The sequence below is a fragment of the Tursiops truncatus genome, chromosome 19 (assembly GCF_011762595.2).
Source record: "Tursiops truncatus isolate mTurTru1 chromosome 19, mTurTru1.mat.Y, whole genome shotgun sequence".
Taxonomy (NCBI): Eukaryota; Metazoa; Chordata; class Mammalia; order Artiodactyla; family Delphinidae; genus Tursiops; species Tursiops truncatus.
In genome coordinates, this window is record NC_047052.1 from 50661490 (window position 1) to 50678254 (window position 16765).

The 16765-nt window shown below is 52.0% G+C and overlaps 1 protein-coding gene across 11 annotated transcripts in view; it reads right to left on the minus strand.

Annotated features, from left to right (window-relative positions):
- Positions 1 to 750: 750 nt before the first annotated feature.
- ODAD1 (outer dynein arm docking complex subunit 1) overlaps positions 751 to 16765 on the minus strand; it is a 33031-nt gene continuing 17016 nt past the window's right edge. For all 11 annotated transcript variants that reach the window (XM_073796089.1, XM_033844411.2, XM_033844413.2 and 8 more), the window contains 11 exons: positions 13556 to 13678; positions 13089 to 13202; positions 9834 to 9901; positions 6286 to 6473; positions 5922 to 6056; positions 5008 to 5090; positions 4725 to 4893; positions 2787 to 2950; positions 2595 to 2698; positions 2192 to 2270; positions 751 to 2121 (listed from right to left, as the gene is read on the minus strand). In XM_073796089.1, coding sequence (XP_073652190.1) covers positions 1567 to 2121; positions 2192 to 2270; positions 2595 to 2698; positions 2787 to 2950; positions 4725 to 4893; positions 5008 to 5090; positions 5922 to 6056; positions 6286 to 6473; positions 9834 to 9901; positions 13089 to 13202; positions 13556 to 13678 — 1782 coding nt within the window. In that variant the 3' untranslated portion in view covers positions 751 to 1566. The remainder of the gene's footprint in view (positions 2122 to 2191; positions 2271 to 2594; positions 2699 to 2786; positions 2951 to 4724; positions 4894 to 5007; positions 5091 to 5921; positions 6057 to 6285; positions 6474 to 9833; positions 9902 to 13088; positions 13203 to 13555; positions 13679 to 16765) is intronic.

A 16765-nucleotide genomic window follows, 5' to 3' on the forward strand; every position in this document is an offset into this window, starting at 1 on the left:
AAAGAGACTTTGAAAATTAATAATTCATTCCAACATCTCCTGTTCCTTATGAATATTTCTCAGAAGTGATTTCAACAAAAATGTGTTCTACCATGCCCCAAACTGTAGGAGTTGTGGTCAGGTCCAGTGACTATTCCCTCCAGAAGAAGGCTTTCACCCTGCTGGGTTGTCTTGATCATTTGCTGCCCTGCTTTTAACATCCTGCCTGTAAACTGAATAAATACAGGTAAGCTTTCTCATTAGATCACAAGATCGATAGCCCTTTCCCTCACGATGGGAAACTAAATCCCATGACTCTGATGGATTAATTATCTTACAAACAGAACTAGTGAGCCCACGTTTGTACTAAATTAGCAAACGGTGCCAGGCCCACCGACGACAACTTCCGGGATGGCTGAGAGTAGAAGGTGGCGACCCCTGCTCGCAGCCCCAACAACACACAGGCGAGAGTCACCTCCAATTTTGTCCCATTTTTTGAGTCCAATTTTGAAGATGGTTTTGTGTTCTTAAAGCATTCTTATAAAGCCTGTGTGTTGAACTGCATTTGTGAGAACAAAATGAGTTCTAGGTCCCTTATTTTTCTTTAATACTTTCTTTCTGTTGTTACTATTTATATTGTTTGTATGTCTTGATAAAAGCTAATTAATCAACGACGTGGTGGGCAATTTGGAGTTTTTTTCTTTCCTGTGCAATGTTGAGGTAGCAAGGTTGACATGCTGCTTGCAGTCCCCTCTCTTGAGATATGAAGAATTCCAAAATATAAAAAATTTTAAAGGTACACACTGAGATTCTGGGGTTGCTTCTTACTGCAGCATAACCCACCCTATCCTGACTGATACAGTTTCTGGTTCTCAGTAGAGCCTGAAATGTGCAAGTCTCAAAAAAAAAAAAAAAAAAAAGTGAGTAAATGAATGAATGGCAGGGAATAGGGACAGGGTCATACATTTTCTCCTGGGCCAAAGGTAGAGGAAACAGCCATGTCTTATGCTCACTCATTCACATATACGCTTGTAACCAGGCTGGGGTAAAAATCAGACTCTGGCCTTTATTTCCTATGGTCACAGTTCATGCTGACCCTGATGTCTTTGCCCCCATCCTTCCCCCACTGGTCAGTACTGGGGACTCTTGAGGACAAGGAATGAGGAGCTACAGAGACAAGGACATGAGATGCGAGGAGGGCCTGGGAGATGGAGGAGAGGAGAGGGAGTTAGAAATGGGGAAGCCGAAACAGGAGGTGGAGGGGATAATCAGAGAGGTCAGAGTAGAGATGGGGAGACAAACATGGAGACAGGACAGAGACACACTGAACGGGAAGCCTAGAGAACAGAAGATTAGGGAACCGAAAGGGAAGGGCAGGTTGGAAACAGAGAGGGGGACCAGGCGACAGATGATGGGGAGCTGATGGGAAGAGATGCAGAGACATAGTGAAGGGGAGATGCAGACAGGTGTGCAGGCAGGTCACCCGGAGCTGGGTGAGAAAGATGGAGAGGCATAGGGGAAATTAAGAGGCAGAGACCCAGAGAAGGCCCTGCAAGGAGCCAGAGGCCGGGTTGGGGCTGGGTGCCCCTAGTATTTGCTCTGGGAATCTTTGCTGGTGGTGGAGACCCGGCCGGTGGTAGAGGCAGGGCCAGTGCTTGAGACTTGGCCTCTGCTGGACTTGAGGCCTCCACTCGATTCTGACTCAGGGCCTTTGCTCTCCGGGCCCCCAAAGCTCTCGTGGCCTCTGCTGGACCCCAAGTATCCAGTGGACCCTGGGTAGCTGCTAGAGTTGGGGGATGTGACGATCGCTCGGCCCTCAGTCGAGCCCCGGCTGGACATAAGTCCCCCGGTGACGGGTCTGGTGGAGCCGAAGGTCGCGTGGCCTGCGCTGGAGCTGGGGTCCCTAAAGCTGACACGGCCGACATTGGAGCTGGTGGCACGGCCTCCGCTGGATGCCAGGATGCTGCTAGCCCTGTGGCTCGTGAGGGAGCCGGGGACAGCGCTGGGGCTCTTGGGCAACAGGGGCAGGCTGGAGCTGGCCTGGGTGCTGGAGAGGGTCACGCTCGGGGTGCTGTCCACCTTCGTGACGGCCTCAGCCTGCTGCTTCAGGTACTGACCCTTCGCCTGCTCCCGGGCCTCCAGCTGCGGGGGAGGCGAGTTAGGGCCCCAGAGGAGGAAGAGCCGCCCCGCTCCCGCGGGCACCCGTCCTCACCGACTTCACCACGTAGCTCAGTAGCTCCCCCTCGCTCAGCGGGTAGTCGTCGTTGGCCTCAAAGCCTGGGGGGTCCTCACTAAGGTGGGTGGAAGGCAGGAAGGGACTCTACTCCTCGACCTTCAGAAGGCCGATGGCGTCTCATTGCTAGGCCCTGAGACCCTCAGCCGTGCGCCGGGCTCTGAGCGCCCTTTCCCCTTCGGGTCCACCCAGGGCCCCATCGAATGTCCCTGGAGCCCTTACTCCTGATTCCCCCGAAGTACCCACTTCATCTTCTACTCCCCCCGCCCCCGAGCCCCACTCACCCTCCAGTCCCGGGGGCCCACCCACACCTGAAAACCCTCCCTTCCCTTGTCTCCTCTGCCCCCCGTGGAAGCTCCCTGACCCTTGCCCTCTGGCTCACAGATGGTCAGGGGGCTGAGGTGGGGCCACTTTCTTGGGAAGATCCTCGGGGCTCTGGCCCAGCACCAGGAGGGCAGCGTCAGGCAAGCTGGCAGAGAGGTTGTTCTGGAGGGTGGAGAAGCCAGTGGTCTGCTCAGGCCCGTCTCCAAGGCCCCGGCACCCTGTCCCCCCTCTGCACCGTCTGCACCCCAACCTGGGTTTCGAGGAAGGCCTGCACCGTCAGGAGCTCCACCAGCCGCTTCTCTATGAGGCCCAGGAAGAGGCCTATGTCCCGGTCTCTCATGTGGGTCTTGACCCCTAGGAGGTCATCGATGACCGTGCTGTCACACTGGGCCCTGGTGAAGAGGTGCTGGATATCTGGGGTCAGAGGGGACAAGCCATCATGGATCCGGTGCCCACGGGGTGCCACCCTCTCCTCTCCTCAAGGCCCTGCTGCCCAAGCAAGGCTCAAAGATGCGAAGGGACTTGCCCAAGTTCAGACCCACCGGGTTCCAGATGACAGAGGGCAAAAAGCGAGGGAAGTCCAAGGAAAACGTGACAAGGGCACCTCCACACGGCCAGTCCTCTGCTCACGGCTCAGAATCACCCAGCTTCCACCCAACCCAGCGAGTCCACAGCTCAGGATGTGCTTCTCCCACAGAAACACACACACGTGCTCCACGGGAGAAAGCGGAGGAAATTCACAGCAGCACCAAGGCTGTGACCCGCTCTCACAATTGGCCTGCTTGTATTTAGTTACCTGGTTATTGTGAATGAAATAAGATGCACCCATGACCTTGACAGAAATCTGCACCCAGCCTGTGGCATCCCTACCACTCTCCCCTGCCTCCCCCACCTGAGCTGCAGGCTCATATTCAGTTTCCTCCTGGGGTCCCTCTCCGAACAGTCCGCAATACCACTCACACTGAGGTCAGGCTCACCCCCCAGAGCAGTTCCTCCTCCCAGGTTCCGCATTGCACCCTCACCGGGCCAGACCCCTGGTGCCTCAGCCCTCACACCCCCGACACCTCTGTGCTCCCTCTCTCCCTCTCCATCCTCATCCCTCTCCCTCCTATCCACCCCCCTCTCCTGCTCACAGCCCTCCCATGGCTCCCCAGCACCCCCAGGAAAAAGCCTCAGCCTGGCATCCGTCTAGGATCTGACCCTCTTCAACTCCCACCCACGCCCTCTCTGCACGAAGAACCTGCCTTCCTTGCATGCACCTCCGAGCCTTGGCCCCGCCCGCTGGGAGCATCCCCTCTCCCCAGTTGTTTGGTTAAATACTCATCCTTCAAAATCGGCCTCAAGCATCATGGCTCCCAGGAGACCTCCCCTGTGAGCCCAGCAGAGCCAATGTCATGGGCACAGGGCCCTGTGCCGAGAAGGAGCCCACGTTTGGTTTGATGCTCTGCTCTTGTCTCTTGAAATTCTTGCCAGTTTGTAAACAAGGGGCCCCGCATTTTCATTCTGCACTGGGCCCCCCAAATCCTGGTCCTGCACTCCACTCTGAGTTAAGGCATACCCTTCCTCCTGCAGGGCCCAAGGTGTCCTCCCTCCCAGCCCCTGGGTTACGAGTATCCAGAGCCCGTGTCAGCATCTTCCCCGCCTCCCCCTGCCGGTCCTCACTACCTAGCACAGGGCTTGTCACCGCAGTCCCTACAACAGAGGGAAAGAGGGTCTGCCAATACCTGAGCTCCGACCGCGCAGCACGAGGTGGCCCTCCTGCTTGCCCCCCACCACCACTGCCACCTCCCAGTCTCTCTCCATCCCTCATCCCATCTAATTCTCATGCCGACCCTACAAACTAGGCACTGCCATTCCACTTCCGGAGGGGCTCCAACAGAGGAAACCACACACCAAAGTTCACAAGTGGTGGAGCTGGGATTCAAACCCAGGGCTGCCTGACTCTCATGGACTCCACACTGGAAGGATGAATGGATGATGGATGCAGGATGGCTGGATGAAGGATGGCTGGCTGGCTGGACGCAGAATGGATGAAGGATGAGTGAATGGATGGTCGGATGGATATGGGACAGACGACAAGGGAGTGCACAGAGTGGTCCGCGGAATGTCTCCGCGTGGCCGGCCCGGGCAGGGCTCTCCGCCTGCTCATCGCATCCTTCCAGATGAAGAAGCCGGGGCGGGTGCTCACCGGTCTTGAGCTTCTCCAGCTGCCCGCGAAAGTTCTGGAAGCGGGCCTCCAGGTTCTCGGCCTCCGTGTGCACCTCGTCCACGCGCTGCTGCAACTCGGCCAGCTGCTGCTCTTGCCTCGAGCGACGGTCCTCCTCGCTGCGGCGCCCGCTCTCCAAGGCCTCCTGCATCTACAGGGGCAGGGGCGCGACGCTGGGCCCAGCTCGGGAGGGGGCGCCAACGTGGGTGGAGGAGGGGAGGGGGAGGGGAGGGGAGGGGGAGGGGGAGGGGCGGGTCTCGCTCACCTCCTTGATCTCCTCCTGCAGACGCTCCAGCTCTGAGTTCTGCTCATTGATGAAATTGAACTCTGCGAAGTTCCGCTCCTCCACTGGGGGCGAGTCAGGAAAGGCAGGGTCCAGAGAGACAGAGACCAGCAAACGGAGAGACACACACAGAAAGGCGGAGAAAGAGATGTTGAGAAAGGCAACAAAGACACAGAGACAAAGAGAGACAGAGACGGAGAGATATAGGCAAAGAAATAGACACAGGGGCCAACAGAGAGAAATACAGGGCAAGGCAGAGCGACAGAAAGAGAGAGCGACCGAGAGAAAGTCACAGAAATGCCGAGAGAGACACAGAGAAACAGAGAAGTGAGGGAGAGCAAACGGTAAAGGTGGGTAAAGAGAGAACATTAGACACCGGGAGAAAGACAGCAACAGGGACACGGAGATAGGCACACAGAGGCTGAGAGGAAGATTCCCAGGGTGACCCGCAGGCCCAGGAATGAGGGAGGCGGAGGAGGGAGGGAACGGGGAAGGGGGAGACGGATGGGGGAGGCGGGAAGGCAGACACGCCAGGGAAATTGGACAGAAAGAAAAAGACGGAGATACACTCAGTGAGAACAGAGAGATGCAGACGGGTGGAGACACACAGAGAAGGAAGCGGTCAGTAGGCCCGAGACGTGGGTGGGAGAGAGACTGGGGAGAAGGCGGGGTAGAGAGAGGGGCGGAGGCAGGGCGGACGGGAAGAGGCGAGTAGGGCGGAGCCTGATTCCTGGTCCCTCCAGCGCAGGTGGAGGAGTCCCCAGGGCCGAAGCGGAGGCCCTCGGTGACCGAGACAGAGCACAGTCTGCACTGGATTCCGGGGGGCTGGGCGCCGTGCTCCTGCCCCCCCTCCTCCCCGCCCTTTCCATCCCCACCCCCTACCCCCAGGGACTCACACTCCAGGTACTTCTCCACCAGCAAGTCCGGGTCGCTCTCCCCGGTCAGCTGGGACAGTTTCTTCAGGGCGTCCTCGTAGCGCAGCACCAGCTTCTCCTGGGAGGTCTTCCGGAGGCCTTCGGCCACCTCCCGGGCTGGGGGGTGAGGGGGCAGTGAGGTCGGCGTCCGGGGCGGCCACCAGGGCGGAGGGGCCTGGCTGGGCACGCTGGTGGGGAGGGGGCAACAACACCGCAGACGCGCAGACCCCGCCCCTCCAGCCCCGCCCTCCGGCCGGCCCCGCCCCGCGGCGAGACCTGGAGCGAGCCGCTCCGCCCCTCCCCTGGCCCGGCCTGCTGCAGGCAGAGGTGGCGGCCCCGGCCTCACCCCGTTGCTGGCGCTTCTCCACGACGGCGGGATCCGGCTGCCGATCGCTGTTCTTGAGTTCGAGGAAGCGGTGCAGCTGCTCCAAGTGCGCGATCTGCCGCTGCAAGATCTGCACCTCCGTGTCGTTCTGGGCCACCTCCTTCTCTGCCCTCTCCCGCAGCATGCCTAACTTGGCCTTCGCCTCCTCCCTGGGAGGGGTGGGGGGTTAGACCCGGGTCAGGAAGATTGGAGGTTGGATTTGGGTTCATCCTGGGGCCCAGGGAGGGGCGGGGTCAGCCTGGGGTTGGAGGGTGAATGGGGCAGGGTCAGTCTTGAGTCACAGGGACGCGTTGGGTCATCCTGGGGTTGGGGGTGGTGGTGGATGGGGCACAGTCAGCCTGGGGTCTCAGGGATGGGACAGAATCAGGTTGCCGTTACCCAGTGGTCACAAAAGGCAGAAAACTGTCTAGTTTCCTAGGGGTGGGTCAGGATGGGTTTATGGGGCAGAGTCAGGGGGCTCACTCACTGAAACTCCCCTGGCCTGCTTGGCCGAAGGTGGAGCTTTTAAGCTTTTAAACGTAGTGCAGCCAACTGTAAACTCAGAGTGCCCCAAGCCTACTTCACAGGTCACAGGATCAAAGGTCAGAGGGTCATTAGGTTGGGAGAACAGCAGGTCAGTCGCCTCAGGTCCCTGCCCATGGACCATTCTAGCTCCCCTTTCCACACCTTTGCCAACCTTGGTTGCCTCGACTCAGGGCACTAGCTTCTTGCTCTGTTCAAATTCCTCTGAGGCTTACTCAGGTCGGTCCTCCTTGGTGGGAGTCCTCTCCTGGCACCCACCAGCCCTAGCCCCCGGCGACCCCTCTAGCAGCCCCTCAGGGATTAGGACTCACAGTTCTTTCTGTGCCTTGGGCTTCAGGTCAACAGAAAGGCCAGGAAGAGGGAACCCAACTTCCCAAGAGCCTGGCCCTGCAGGAGATGCTCTAAAGCAGCACGCCATAAGTCCCCACAGCAGCCCATGAGGTAGATACCATTATTGTTGCCATGTCACAGTAGAGGAAACTGAGGCTCAAAGAGGGGAAGTGACCTGCCCAGGTCAGCCAGCAAGGAAGCACTGGAGACAATGGCTGGTCTGACAGAAGTGTTGGTCCTGACAGCTGCCCCCTGCCTTTAACGGAAACCACCCTATCTCTGCACCCGGCTAGGCTGCCCACTGCAGTCAGCTGGAGGATTGTTGGCAGAGGCTAGATCCTGGTGATGCAAAGACAGGCCAGCAGACCATCACTTGTGGGACGTGGCAGAAAAGATGAGCCGGGCCAGTCAGATTCTCTCCTCAGAATCTGAATTGGGAAATGCTAAGAAGGGGACAGCGGGAAGCCGAAGCTAAAAGGGTGTATAGAGAGAAGCCACAAAAGGTCATGTTATGAAGGCCAAGTTAGGAAGAAGCCAGAGCTATGCATGAACAGAAGCCATGAGTCAAGGCTCTGAAGAGGTCATGGAGGACCACAGGTAACAAATTACAGAATCAGCCATAAAAAGGCATGACGTACTGAGAGATGCTACAACGTGGGTGAACCTTGAAAGCACTGCACTGAGTGAAAGGAACCAGACACAAAAAGGACACGTTTTATGATTCCATTTGCATGAAACAGAAAAGTAAATTTACAGAAAGGCAGATGTATAGGTAAATCGTTGAGACAGGAAGGAGACTAGTGGTTGCCAGGACGTTGGGGAAGAGGGAAAGAGAGAATAACCGCTTAATGGCTACAGGTCTCCTTTGGGGGTGATGAAAACAGAAGTGATGATTGCACAACATTACCAAGGTACTAAATGCCACTGAATGGTACATTTTAAAATGGTGAATTTGGGGACTTCCCTGGTGGTGCAATGGTTAGGAATCCGCCAGCCAGTGCAGGGGATACGGGTTCAAGCCCTGGTCCAGGAAGATCCCACATGCCGCGGAGCAACGAAGCCCATGCGCCACAACTACTGAGCCTGTGCTCTAGAGCCCGCGCGGCACAGCTACTGAAACCCATGCGCCTAAAGCCCGCGCTCCACAGCTAGAGAAGCAACCGCAGTGAGAAGCCCGCGCACCACAATGAAGAGCAGCCCCCGCTCGCCGCAACTAGAGAAAGCCCGCGCACCGCAACGAAGACCCAATGCAGCCAAAAATAAATAAATACATACATAAATTTTTAAAAGGGGAATTATGTGCATCTTAACTCAAAGGAAGGAAGGAAGAAGGAAAGAAAGACAGAAGAAGGGAAGGAAAGACGGAAAGAGAGAGAGGAAGAAGGAAGGAAAGAAGGAAGGAAGGAAGGGAGGGAGGAAGGACGGAAAGAAAGAAAAGAAAGGAGGAGGGCTTCCCTGGTGGCGCAGTGGTTGAGAGTCCGCCTGCCGATGCAGGGGACGCGAGTTCGTGCCCTGGTCCGGGAAGATCCCACGTGCCGCGGAACGGCTGGGCCCATGAGCCATGGCTGCTGAGCCTGTGCGTCCGGAGCCTGTGCTCCACAACGGGAGAGGCCACAACAGTGAGAGGCCCGTGTACCGCAAAAAAAAAAGAGGAACAAAGAAAGAAAGATCACAGAAACCATAAGGTAGATTTGGACTATAACCGATGTCATGAGGACTCATGAACCATGATAAGCAGAAGTCATGTGGTAGAAACAAGACACTGAATAGAAGGTAAGAAACCACTTGGAGCAAGAGAACAGGGCTGAAGCTCAGAAAGGAGCAGAGATGGGCTAAGAGAGAGCATGGAACCCAGGAGAGCCCAGAGGCAGAGAAAGACGTCCATGAGCAGAGCAGCTGGGGCTTCTAGACTCCACACAACATGATCCTTTATCTGAAGGTGGCTTGAGAGAATCTCTGTCCCTTTCAACCAATACTGACAAATATCAATCTAATTACAGTCATTCACTGATGCTTCCTACGACCTGGCCCCCTGCTATGTGCACTTACTTAAGTCTCTCTATTTTTTTTTAATATTTGTTTATTTTTGCCGGCATTGGGCCTTAGGTGCAGCACACAGGCTTCTCTCTAGCTGTGGTGCTCGGGCTTAGTTGCCCCGAGGCATGTGGGATCTTAGTTCCTCGACCAGAGATCGAACCCGCATCCCCTGCATTGGGAGGCAGATTCTCAACTACTGGACCACCCGGGAAGTCCCTTAAGTCTCTTTATTTATTTATTTGGCCACGCCCTGTGGCTTGTGGGATCTCAGTGCCCGGACCAGGGACTGAACCTGGGCCATGACAGTGAAAGTGCGGAATCCTAACCATTGGACCGCCAGGGAATTCCCCTTAAGCCTTTCTACATCCCTATGTGCTACATGCCATTAACAGACTGGGGTTAAAGAGGTTAATTCACACACCCAAGGAGAGGGACCTTGCCCGAGAAGCTGGGAAATCAGTGGAGGTGGGAGAGAAAGGGGCACCTTATAAAAAAAAAAAAAAAAAAAAAAAAAAAAAAAGGATGTTCTGACAATCTATTTCTTGAGTTTGGAACCTTCCCACCACTTCCTTAAGAAAATGCATGGACTGAGTCATCTAGGATGCCTCCAGGGGCCCTACCTGATGGTGTAGGCAGAGGTGGAGGAGACCATGAGGGTCCTGACCGTGTCCCGCAGGAGCTGCAACTCCTGCCAAGAGAACAAAACAGATACCACTTCTAACACCCTCATCACTGGACGGCCCTCCTTTAAGCCCCACATTTCCCCAATAAGAAGGGAGGCTCCTGGGCCTTAGAAACTTGGACCTTCCTCATTAGCGGCAATCGGTGAAAGGGATTTTAAACAGGTACCAAGTGAAAGGAAAGCCAGATTGATGAGCGGGAAGCAACAAAGACCCAACACAGCCAAAAACAAACAAATAAATAAATAAAAAAGGAATGCAGTGAAACACCCAACCCAGAATATTCCTAAGAGTGCTGACCTAACTTTGTGGTGGTGGTCAGAAATTTGTGTGAATTTTATGATTGTGACCACGCTAATCTGTTTTCTAGTCCTATGGAAGTGTCTTTGCAGAGTTAGGCGTAAAAGGGTTATTTCAGGAGAAAGACAAGAGGAAATTTTATATATATATATATATTTTGTACATATACATAATGTGTATATATGTATTAATGTATATAAACATATATACACACATACATATACATATATAATGTGTGTATATTAATGTAATACGCACATACATGTATATGTGTGTATAAATACATGTGCATGCGTATGTGTGCACGTGCACACACACAACACACAAACATATACACTTTTGTAACAAGAAACCTAGGATGGATAACCAGAAACTATGGGGGCTGAATGGGAACGAAGTGGAAGAGATGGTGAGGAAATGATGTTTCTGTGGCTTACCTCTTGGCATAGTTTTGATTTGGGAACTCCTGTCGATGGTTTACATATTCATAAAGAAAATTAAATCAACAAGGATAGGGGAGAGAACTAAAACCAAATACAAACAGAAGCAAGTGAACCTAACTGTATTTCAAACAAAGAACAAAACCACAAAGAAGACCAAAAAAATAGGAACTAATCCCAGTGACTTCTGAATACAATAATATGAGATAGATAAATAGATAGATAGATACCCAGGCCCTCAGAGAACAAAACAATCTGCACACAAATCTTGAACGCTCAGGTTCAGGGGGTGTTAGTACAGCTATAGCAATTCTGAACCTCTCTTATGTGTTTTGTAGGATTGAACAAGTGAGTACGTCTATAAACGCTGTTGGGAGCCAAGGTTCCCACTGTGGGGAAGAAAAAGATAAAATAGGGAAGGTTCAGGAATAACCCAGGGGTGATGGATTGGAATGAGAGGCACCGACATGAACTCACAATTTTAAAATATGTGCGTGTGTTTCCTAGCTCCAGAGAAAGGGCCCCAAGGCAGGGACACCCCAGTAGCAGTGAGGACTCCTAGTGCCTGTAATTTGGTTTCTCAGCACCAAGAGAAGAAGAAGCAGGACACCCCACTAGGAAGAATCAAGACCCCATGGAGAAATGCTAACTTGAGAGTTAAGGCTGATCAAGTACAAGAAAATCTGGACTCTCTTCCTGTGCCAGAAAGTAAGGAAGTGTTCAAAAAAAAAAAACAAAACAGATGGGCTTGTCAAGAGGACAGAGAAGCCAGCTTGAGGGGGCTCCCACCAGGCAAATCTGAGACAATGTGAACATCGTAATGAGCACTATGGATTATAACCCAGAGAATAAAGTAAGAATACATGAATGCTTCCTGATAACCCATAAATATACTCAAGAAGTTCTTCCTTAAGTAAAATGCCATCTTATAAATGAAGAAGAAATGAGAGAGAAGAATCACCATTTGGTAGCCATTACAATAATAATTATTCAGGCAAAAGTCATTAAGGGATGCTAGAACAATTGCGTGAAAATGTATCAGGGAACAGGATATTTAGAGTCTCAAAGAACCTCCCTGGACTCAGTCATTACAAAGAGGAAAACTCTATATTGGAGAAACCTGGCTGACCAAGCAATCGAGGTCAACGTTACTAGTTATGGGACAAACTTACGTTATGTGCCTACTGATATAATGCCCGCAAATGACACAATACCACCTCTGTGATATTCCTCCAAAAATGCACAACTTGAATCTAATCATGGAGAAAGATCAGATAAATCCACATGGAGGGACGTCACACAGCACAACTGTCCTGGATGCTTCCAAAATGTCAAAGTCATGGAGACAAAGAAGGGCCGAGGGGGACTTCCCTAGTGGCGCAGTGGTTAGGAATCCGCCTGCCAATGCAGGGGACACGGGTTTGATCTCTGGTCTGGGAAGATCCTACACGCCGCGGAGCAACTAAGCCAGCAAGCCACAGCTACTGAGCCTGTGCTCTAGAGCCCACGAGCCACAACTACTGAGCCCGTGTGCCACACCTACTGAAGACTGCATGCCTAGAGCCCATACTCCACAACAAGAGAAGCCATAACAATGAGAAGCCTGCACACTGCAACGAAGACCCAACGCAGCCCAAAAAAAAAAAAGAAGGGCCGAGGGACTGTTCCAGATGAATGAGGCCAGGACAACCAAATGCAATGTGGGATCCTGGCCCAGAGCCTGTAGCAGGTAATTAAATTAGCTATAAAGGACATTGTTGGAACAATCATGAACTTTAAATATGGACTGCTTAGAATTGTAACAATGTTCAGTGCCCTTGGGTAAGGGCACTTTGTTTATATAAGAAAATGGTCTTGTGCTTAGGAAATACACACTGAAGTTCTTAGGACCATAATGTCTGCATCGTACTCTCAAATAGTTCGGCAGTTGTGATAATAAATTATTTTCAGGAAAACTAATTACACACACACGGAGACAGACAGAGAGTAAATTTGGCAAATTATCAATCTTGGTGAAGGATATATAGTTCTTTGTACTATTCCTGCACCTTTTGTGCAAATTTGAAATTATTTCAAAGGAAAACTTAAAGAAAGAGAGAGGGAGAGAATAAAGGAAGGAAGGGAGGTGAAAGGAGGGAGGGAGGATTCTTCAAAGGACTTCAAAGGTTATTGAGAAACCCATGGAATGTAAATGGTCCTGCCTGCGCCTTGGTTGCCCTGGGTGATAACACTCAAAGTGACATCTCTGCTTTCTGCAAATCTCAATGAGGCTGCTTTCTTTGCTGGGGGTAGCCCGGAACATTCTCAGGTGTCCATTCCCTCCGGACTAAAGTAAACCTATGGCTCCGGGCGATTCCGTACTTGAGGCCCGAGTGTTGGAGAAAGTAGGGTGACTCTTGCATCCTCCCCTGCACTCCAGCTGGGCCAAGGGGTCCTGGGCTTCAGGGCCACTGACCTTCTGCAGCTTGTGGTCCACATTCAGATAGCGGTTCCTCTCGATCTGCAGGAGATCCAGCTCCTCCCGCAAGGTTGCATTCCGAACCAGCTGGTTGTCAAAGCGACAGGTGACCTGGAATGGGGGTGGTGGTGTGGGAGAGGATGCCAAGAGTCTGTCTGAGGCCTGGCCTGCCTCCCTCTTCCATTCTCAGCCGAGAAGGGGGCACTTGTCAGGTAGGGGGCCCATGCCCAACTTGGGGGCTCTGAGAGCATCGCCATCCCCCCCAAGACCCAAGCATCAGTCTCCTTTCCTGGGAGACCCTCCACCCCTCCAGGATCTTGTCTCCTAACCCCACTTAGGGAACCCACTATTTTAGGCCACTCTGCATCCAGGAATCTGGTCCACCGTTTCTAAAACTTGACTCCCATGCTCAGTTCTTCCCCCAAGAGTTCAGGTCGGGAGACAGCCAAGAGGCTGACCCTCACCCTGTCCAACTGGTCTTCAAGGATCTTGACCCTTCGCTGGCTCTTGACCTTCTGATCCAGGATGCATCCCGAGGCCTTGACATCCTTCCCATGGGCAAAGATCCGGCTCTCCCATTCCTGGATCTGGAAGAAAGAACATGGTGCCTATTTGTTGACTGAATGCGGGAGAGATTGAGGGAATGAGGGAGATGAGAGGGAGGGTGAGTGACTGAGCGTGATTGACATCTGCGGTCCTTGTGGCCCCAGCCGTCTGCTGTACCCCTCTTCTGAGGTGAGTACCCAACCTTCCACGTAGATCTGACTTCCAACCATAACGAGCCGCCCTGCCGGCCACATGACCCAGGTCCAAACAATCCACTTAGAGATGGACGTGTGACCCAAGCTGAGCCAGCCTGACTCCTTTCCTGATATTTTGGGAGAAATGTGTGATCTGGATGGATGCGACGCCACACACAGTAGACAAAGTGGAAACAAGAGGCTGAGAATGAGGCAGGCTGGGACCTGGGACCCTTTGCTGCAGTGCCTGTACCTGGACAAACGTCTCCTCGGGCAACAAAATACAAAGGAACTATAAGGGACTAAAAATAACTGCGTGCATGTGCAGTTAGGGCAAATTCTGGACAAGAATGTACAAAAAGACCAAAAAAACCCAGCTGCCACTTCTGAAGAGTCAGGAACAAAAAAAGGGGTTCGGGAGCAAAAGCAAGGTACTACGTGTGCCCCCTGCAGTACACCCCCAGAGGGTGGGCAAAACACCTAAGCCACTCCTCTGGCCCAACCCGTGGACACACCCCTACTGTCACCCCATAGAAGGGACAAGCTCGCCCCACCTCTGGGAGCAAGCAAGGGAACCTGTTACTTGTTTTCGCTCCCTGCTGCTGCAGCAGGGGCCCCAGTAAAGGCCTGTCTGAATTTCTTGTCTGGCCTCTAACCAATTTCTTTTTTTTTATTTTATTTTTTTGCGGTACGCGGGCCTCTCGCCGTTGTGGCCTCTCCTGTTGCGGAGCACAGGCTCCGGACGCGCAGGCTCAGCGGCCATGGCTCACGGGCCCAGCCGCTCCGCACATGTGGGATCTTCCCGGACCGGGGCACGAACCGGCGTCCCCTGCATCGGCAGGCGGACTCTCAACCACTGTGCCACCAGGGAAGCCCAATCAATTTCTATTGACTGGGGAAGGCCAAGAATCCCGGTCTATACCAAGAGGAGGGGAAGATAAGCCCTGATGCCTGAAACCAACTTCCAACCTGCCCTTCTCATTCCCGTATTCATCTTGACTTGTTTGGGGTATGCTGTCTTCCCAACTAGCTTGGAAACTCCACGAGGGCGGATTTTTATCTTTTCTGTGCTTGACACAGAGTTGGCATGCAACAACACATGCAGACTAAATGAAGAAATGAATGGCTTGATACTGTGTTTCCCGATATGTGCAGCACCATGGGTTGAACTGAGTCCCCTGTAAATCCGTATGTCGAAGTGCTGATCCCCAGAACCTCAGAATGTGACCTTATTTGGAGACAGGGTTTTTACAGAAGTAATCAAGTTAAAATGAGGTCACTGGGTTGGGCCCTAATTCTACACGACTGGCGTCTTTATAAAAAAGGGGAAATTTGCACAGACATGCCAACAGGGAGAATGCCAGATGAAGGTGAAGGCAGGTGTGGAATCTTAAAACTATAACAAACGAGTGAAAATAACAAAAAGAAGCAGACTCACAGATATAGAGAACAAACTAGTGGTCACCAGTGCAGGGGGAGAGGTAATAGAGGGGTGGGGAGTGGGGGGTACAAAGGATTGGGTGTGAAACAGGCTATAAGGATGTATTGTACAACACGGGGGATATAGCCAGTATTTTGTAATAACTGCAAATTGAGTATAACCTTTAAAATTGTATTACAAACTTTTTTAAAGGAAAAAAAAGATGAATGCAGAGATTGGAGTGATGATTCTACACACAAAGGAAGGCTAAAGATTGCCAGCAAACCAGCAGAAGCTAGACAAGATGCACAGAACAGATTCTCACAGCCCTTAAAAGGAACCAGCCCTGCCGACATCATGATTTTGGACTTCTGGCCTCCAGAACTGTGTGACAATAAACTTCTGTAGTATAAGCCACCCAAAGAAACGAATACATGCGCCAAGGCACCCCAGAGCATTGCAGCAAGCTCAGAGGGGCAACCACGGGGATATTTTAAAATTTGAGGGAGACATATTGACGTTGGTCAGACACCACATGAACCTGGAGCTCAAGGTAGTTCCCAGGTTCAACGTGAGACGGTGCTACATTCCTTTTGATGACGTCCCATCTTTCTTTGTTGTTGCTGTTGTTTTGTTTTTTGGGGTTTTTTTTTAACCACGCCACATAGCATACGGGATTTCAGTTCCCCAAGGATTGAACCAGTGCCCCTTGCAGTGGAGGCGCAGAGTTATAACCACTGGACCACCAGGGAAGTCCAATGTCACATCTTTCTTTCTTTTTTTTTTTTTAATATTTATTTAGGCTGCCCCGGGTCAGTTTCAGCACGCGGGATCTTCGCTGTGGCATGTTTCTAGCTGCGAGATGCGGACTCTTAGTTGCAGCATGCGTTGTGGGATCTAGTTCCCCGACCAGGGATCGAACCCAGCCCCCCCGCATTGGGAGTGCGGAGTCTTACCCACTGAACCACTAGGAAAGTCCAATGTCACATCTTTCTGAAACTGAGTTTTTAGCAGTTGCTGTGATAAAAATCAAATACCCCAAAACGGTACCATTGGGGGAAACTAAGCAAAGCGTACAAGGACTCTCTCTGCATTATTTCTTCAAACCACAGGTGAATCTACAATTACCCCAGTAAAATTTTCAATTAAAAAAAAAGCAAGTACTGCACAGAAATCAGTGTGGAATGAGAGTGGTGAGTCCACTCTGACTCCAAGATCTGAAAAGTTGCAAAGTGGCCAATAGGCACAAACGTGCCACAGGTAATTGTGGTTTTTAAGAACGAAACACAATTTTTTTCAATTTATGTATATTATTTTTCCAAAAGGTTTCTAGGTTGTTAGGATGCAAACATTTATTGGGTTGTTTGGTCCAAACTGCTATAATAGAGCCGTTAGCAGTACAATACTGGGGCCCCCTTGGACAGCTCTTGAGAGCTGATTGTTACATTTTCAGGAATTACATGAGTTAAATTGTTGGTAGTTTGAAATTGACCATTATATTAGTTTTCCATTTC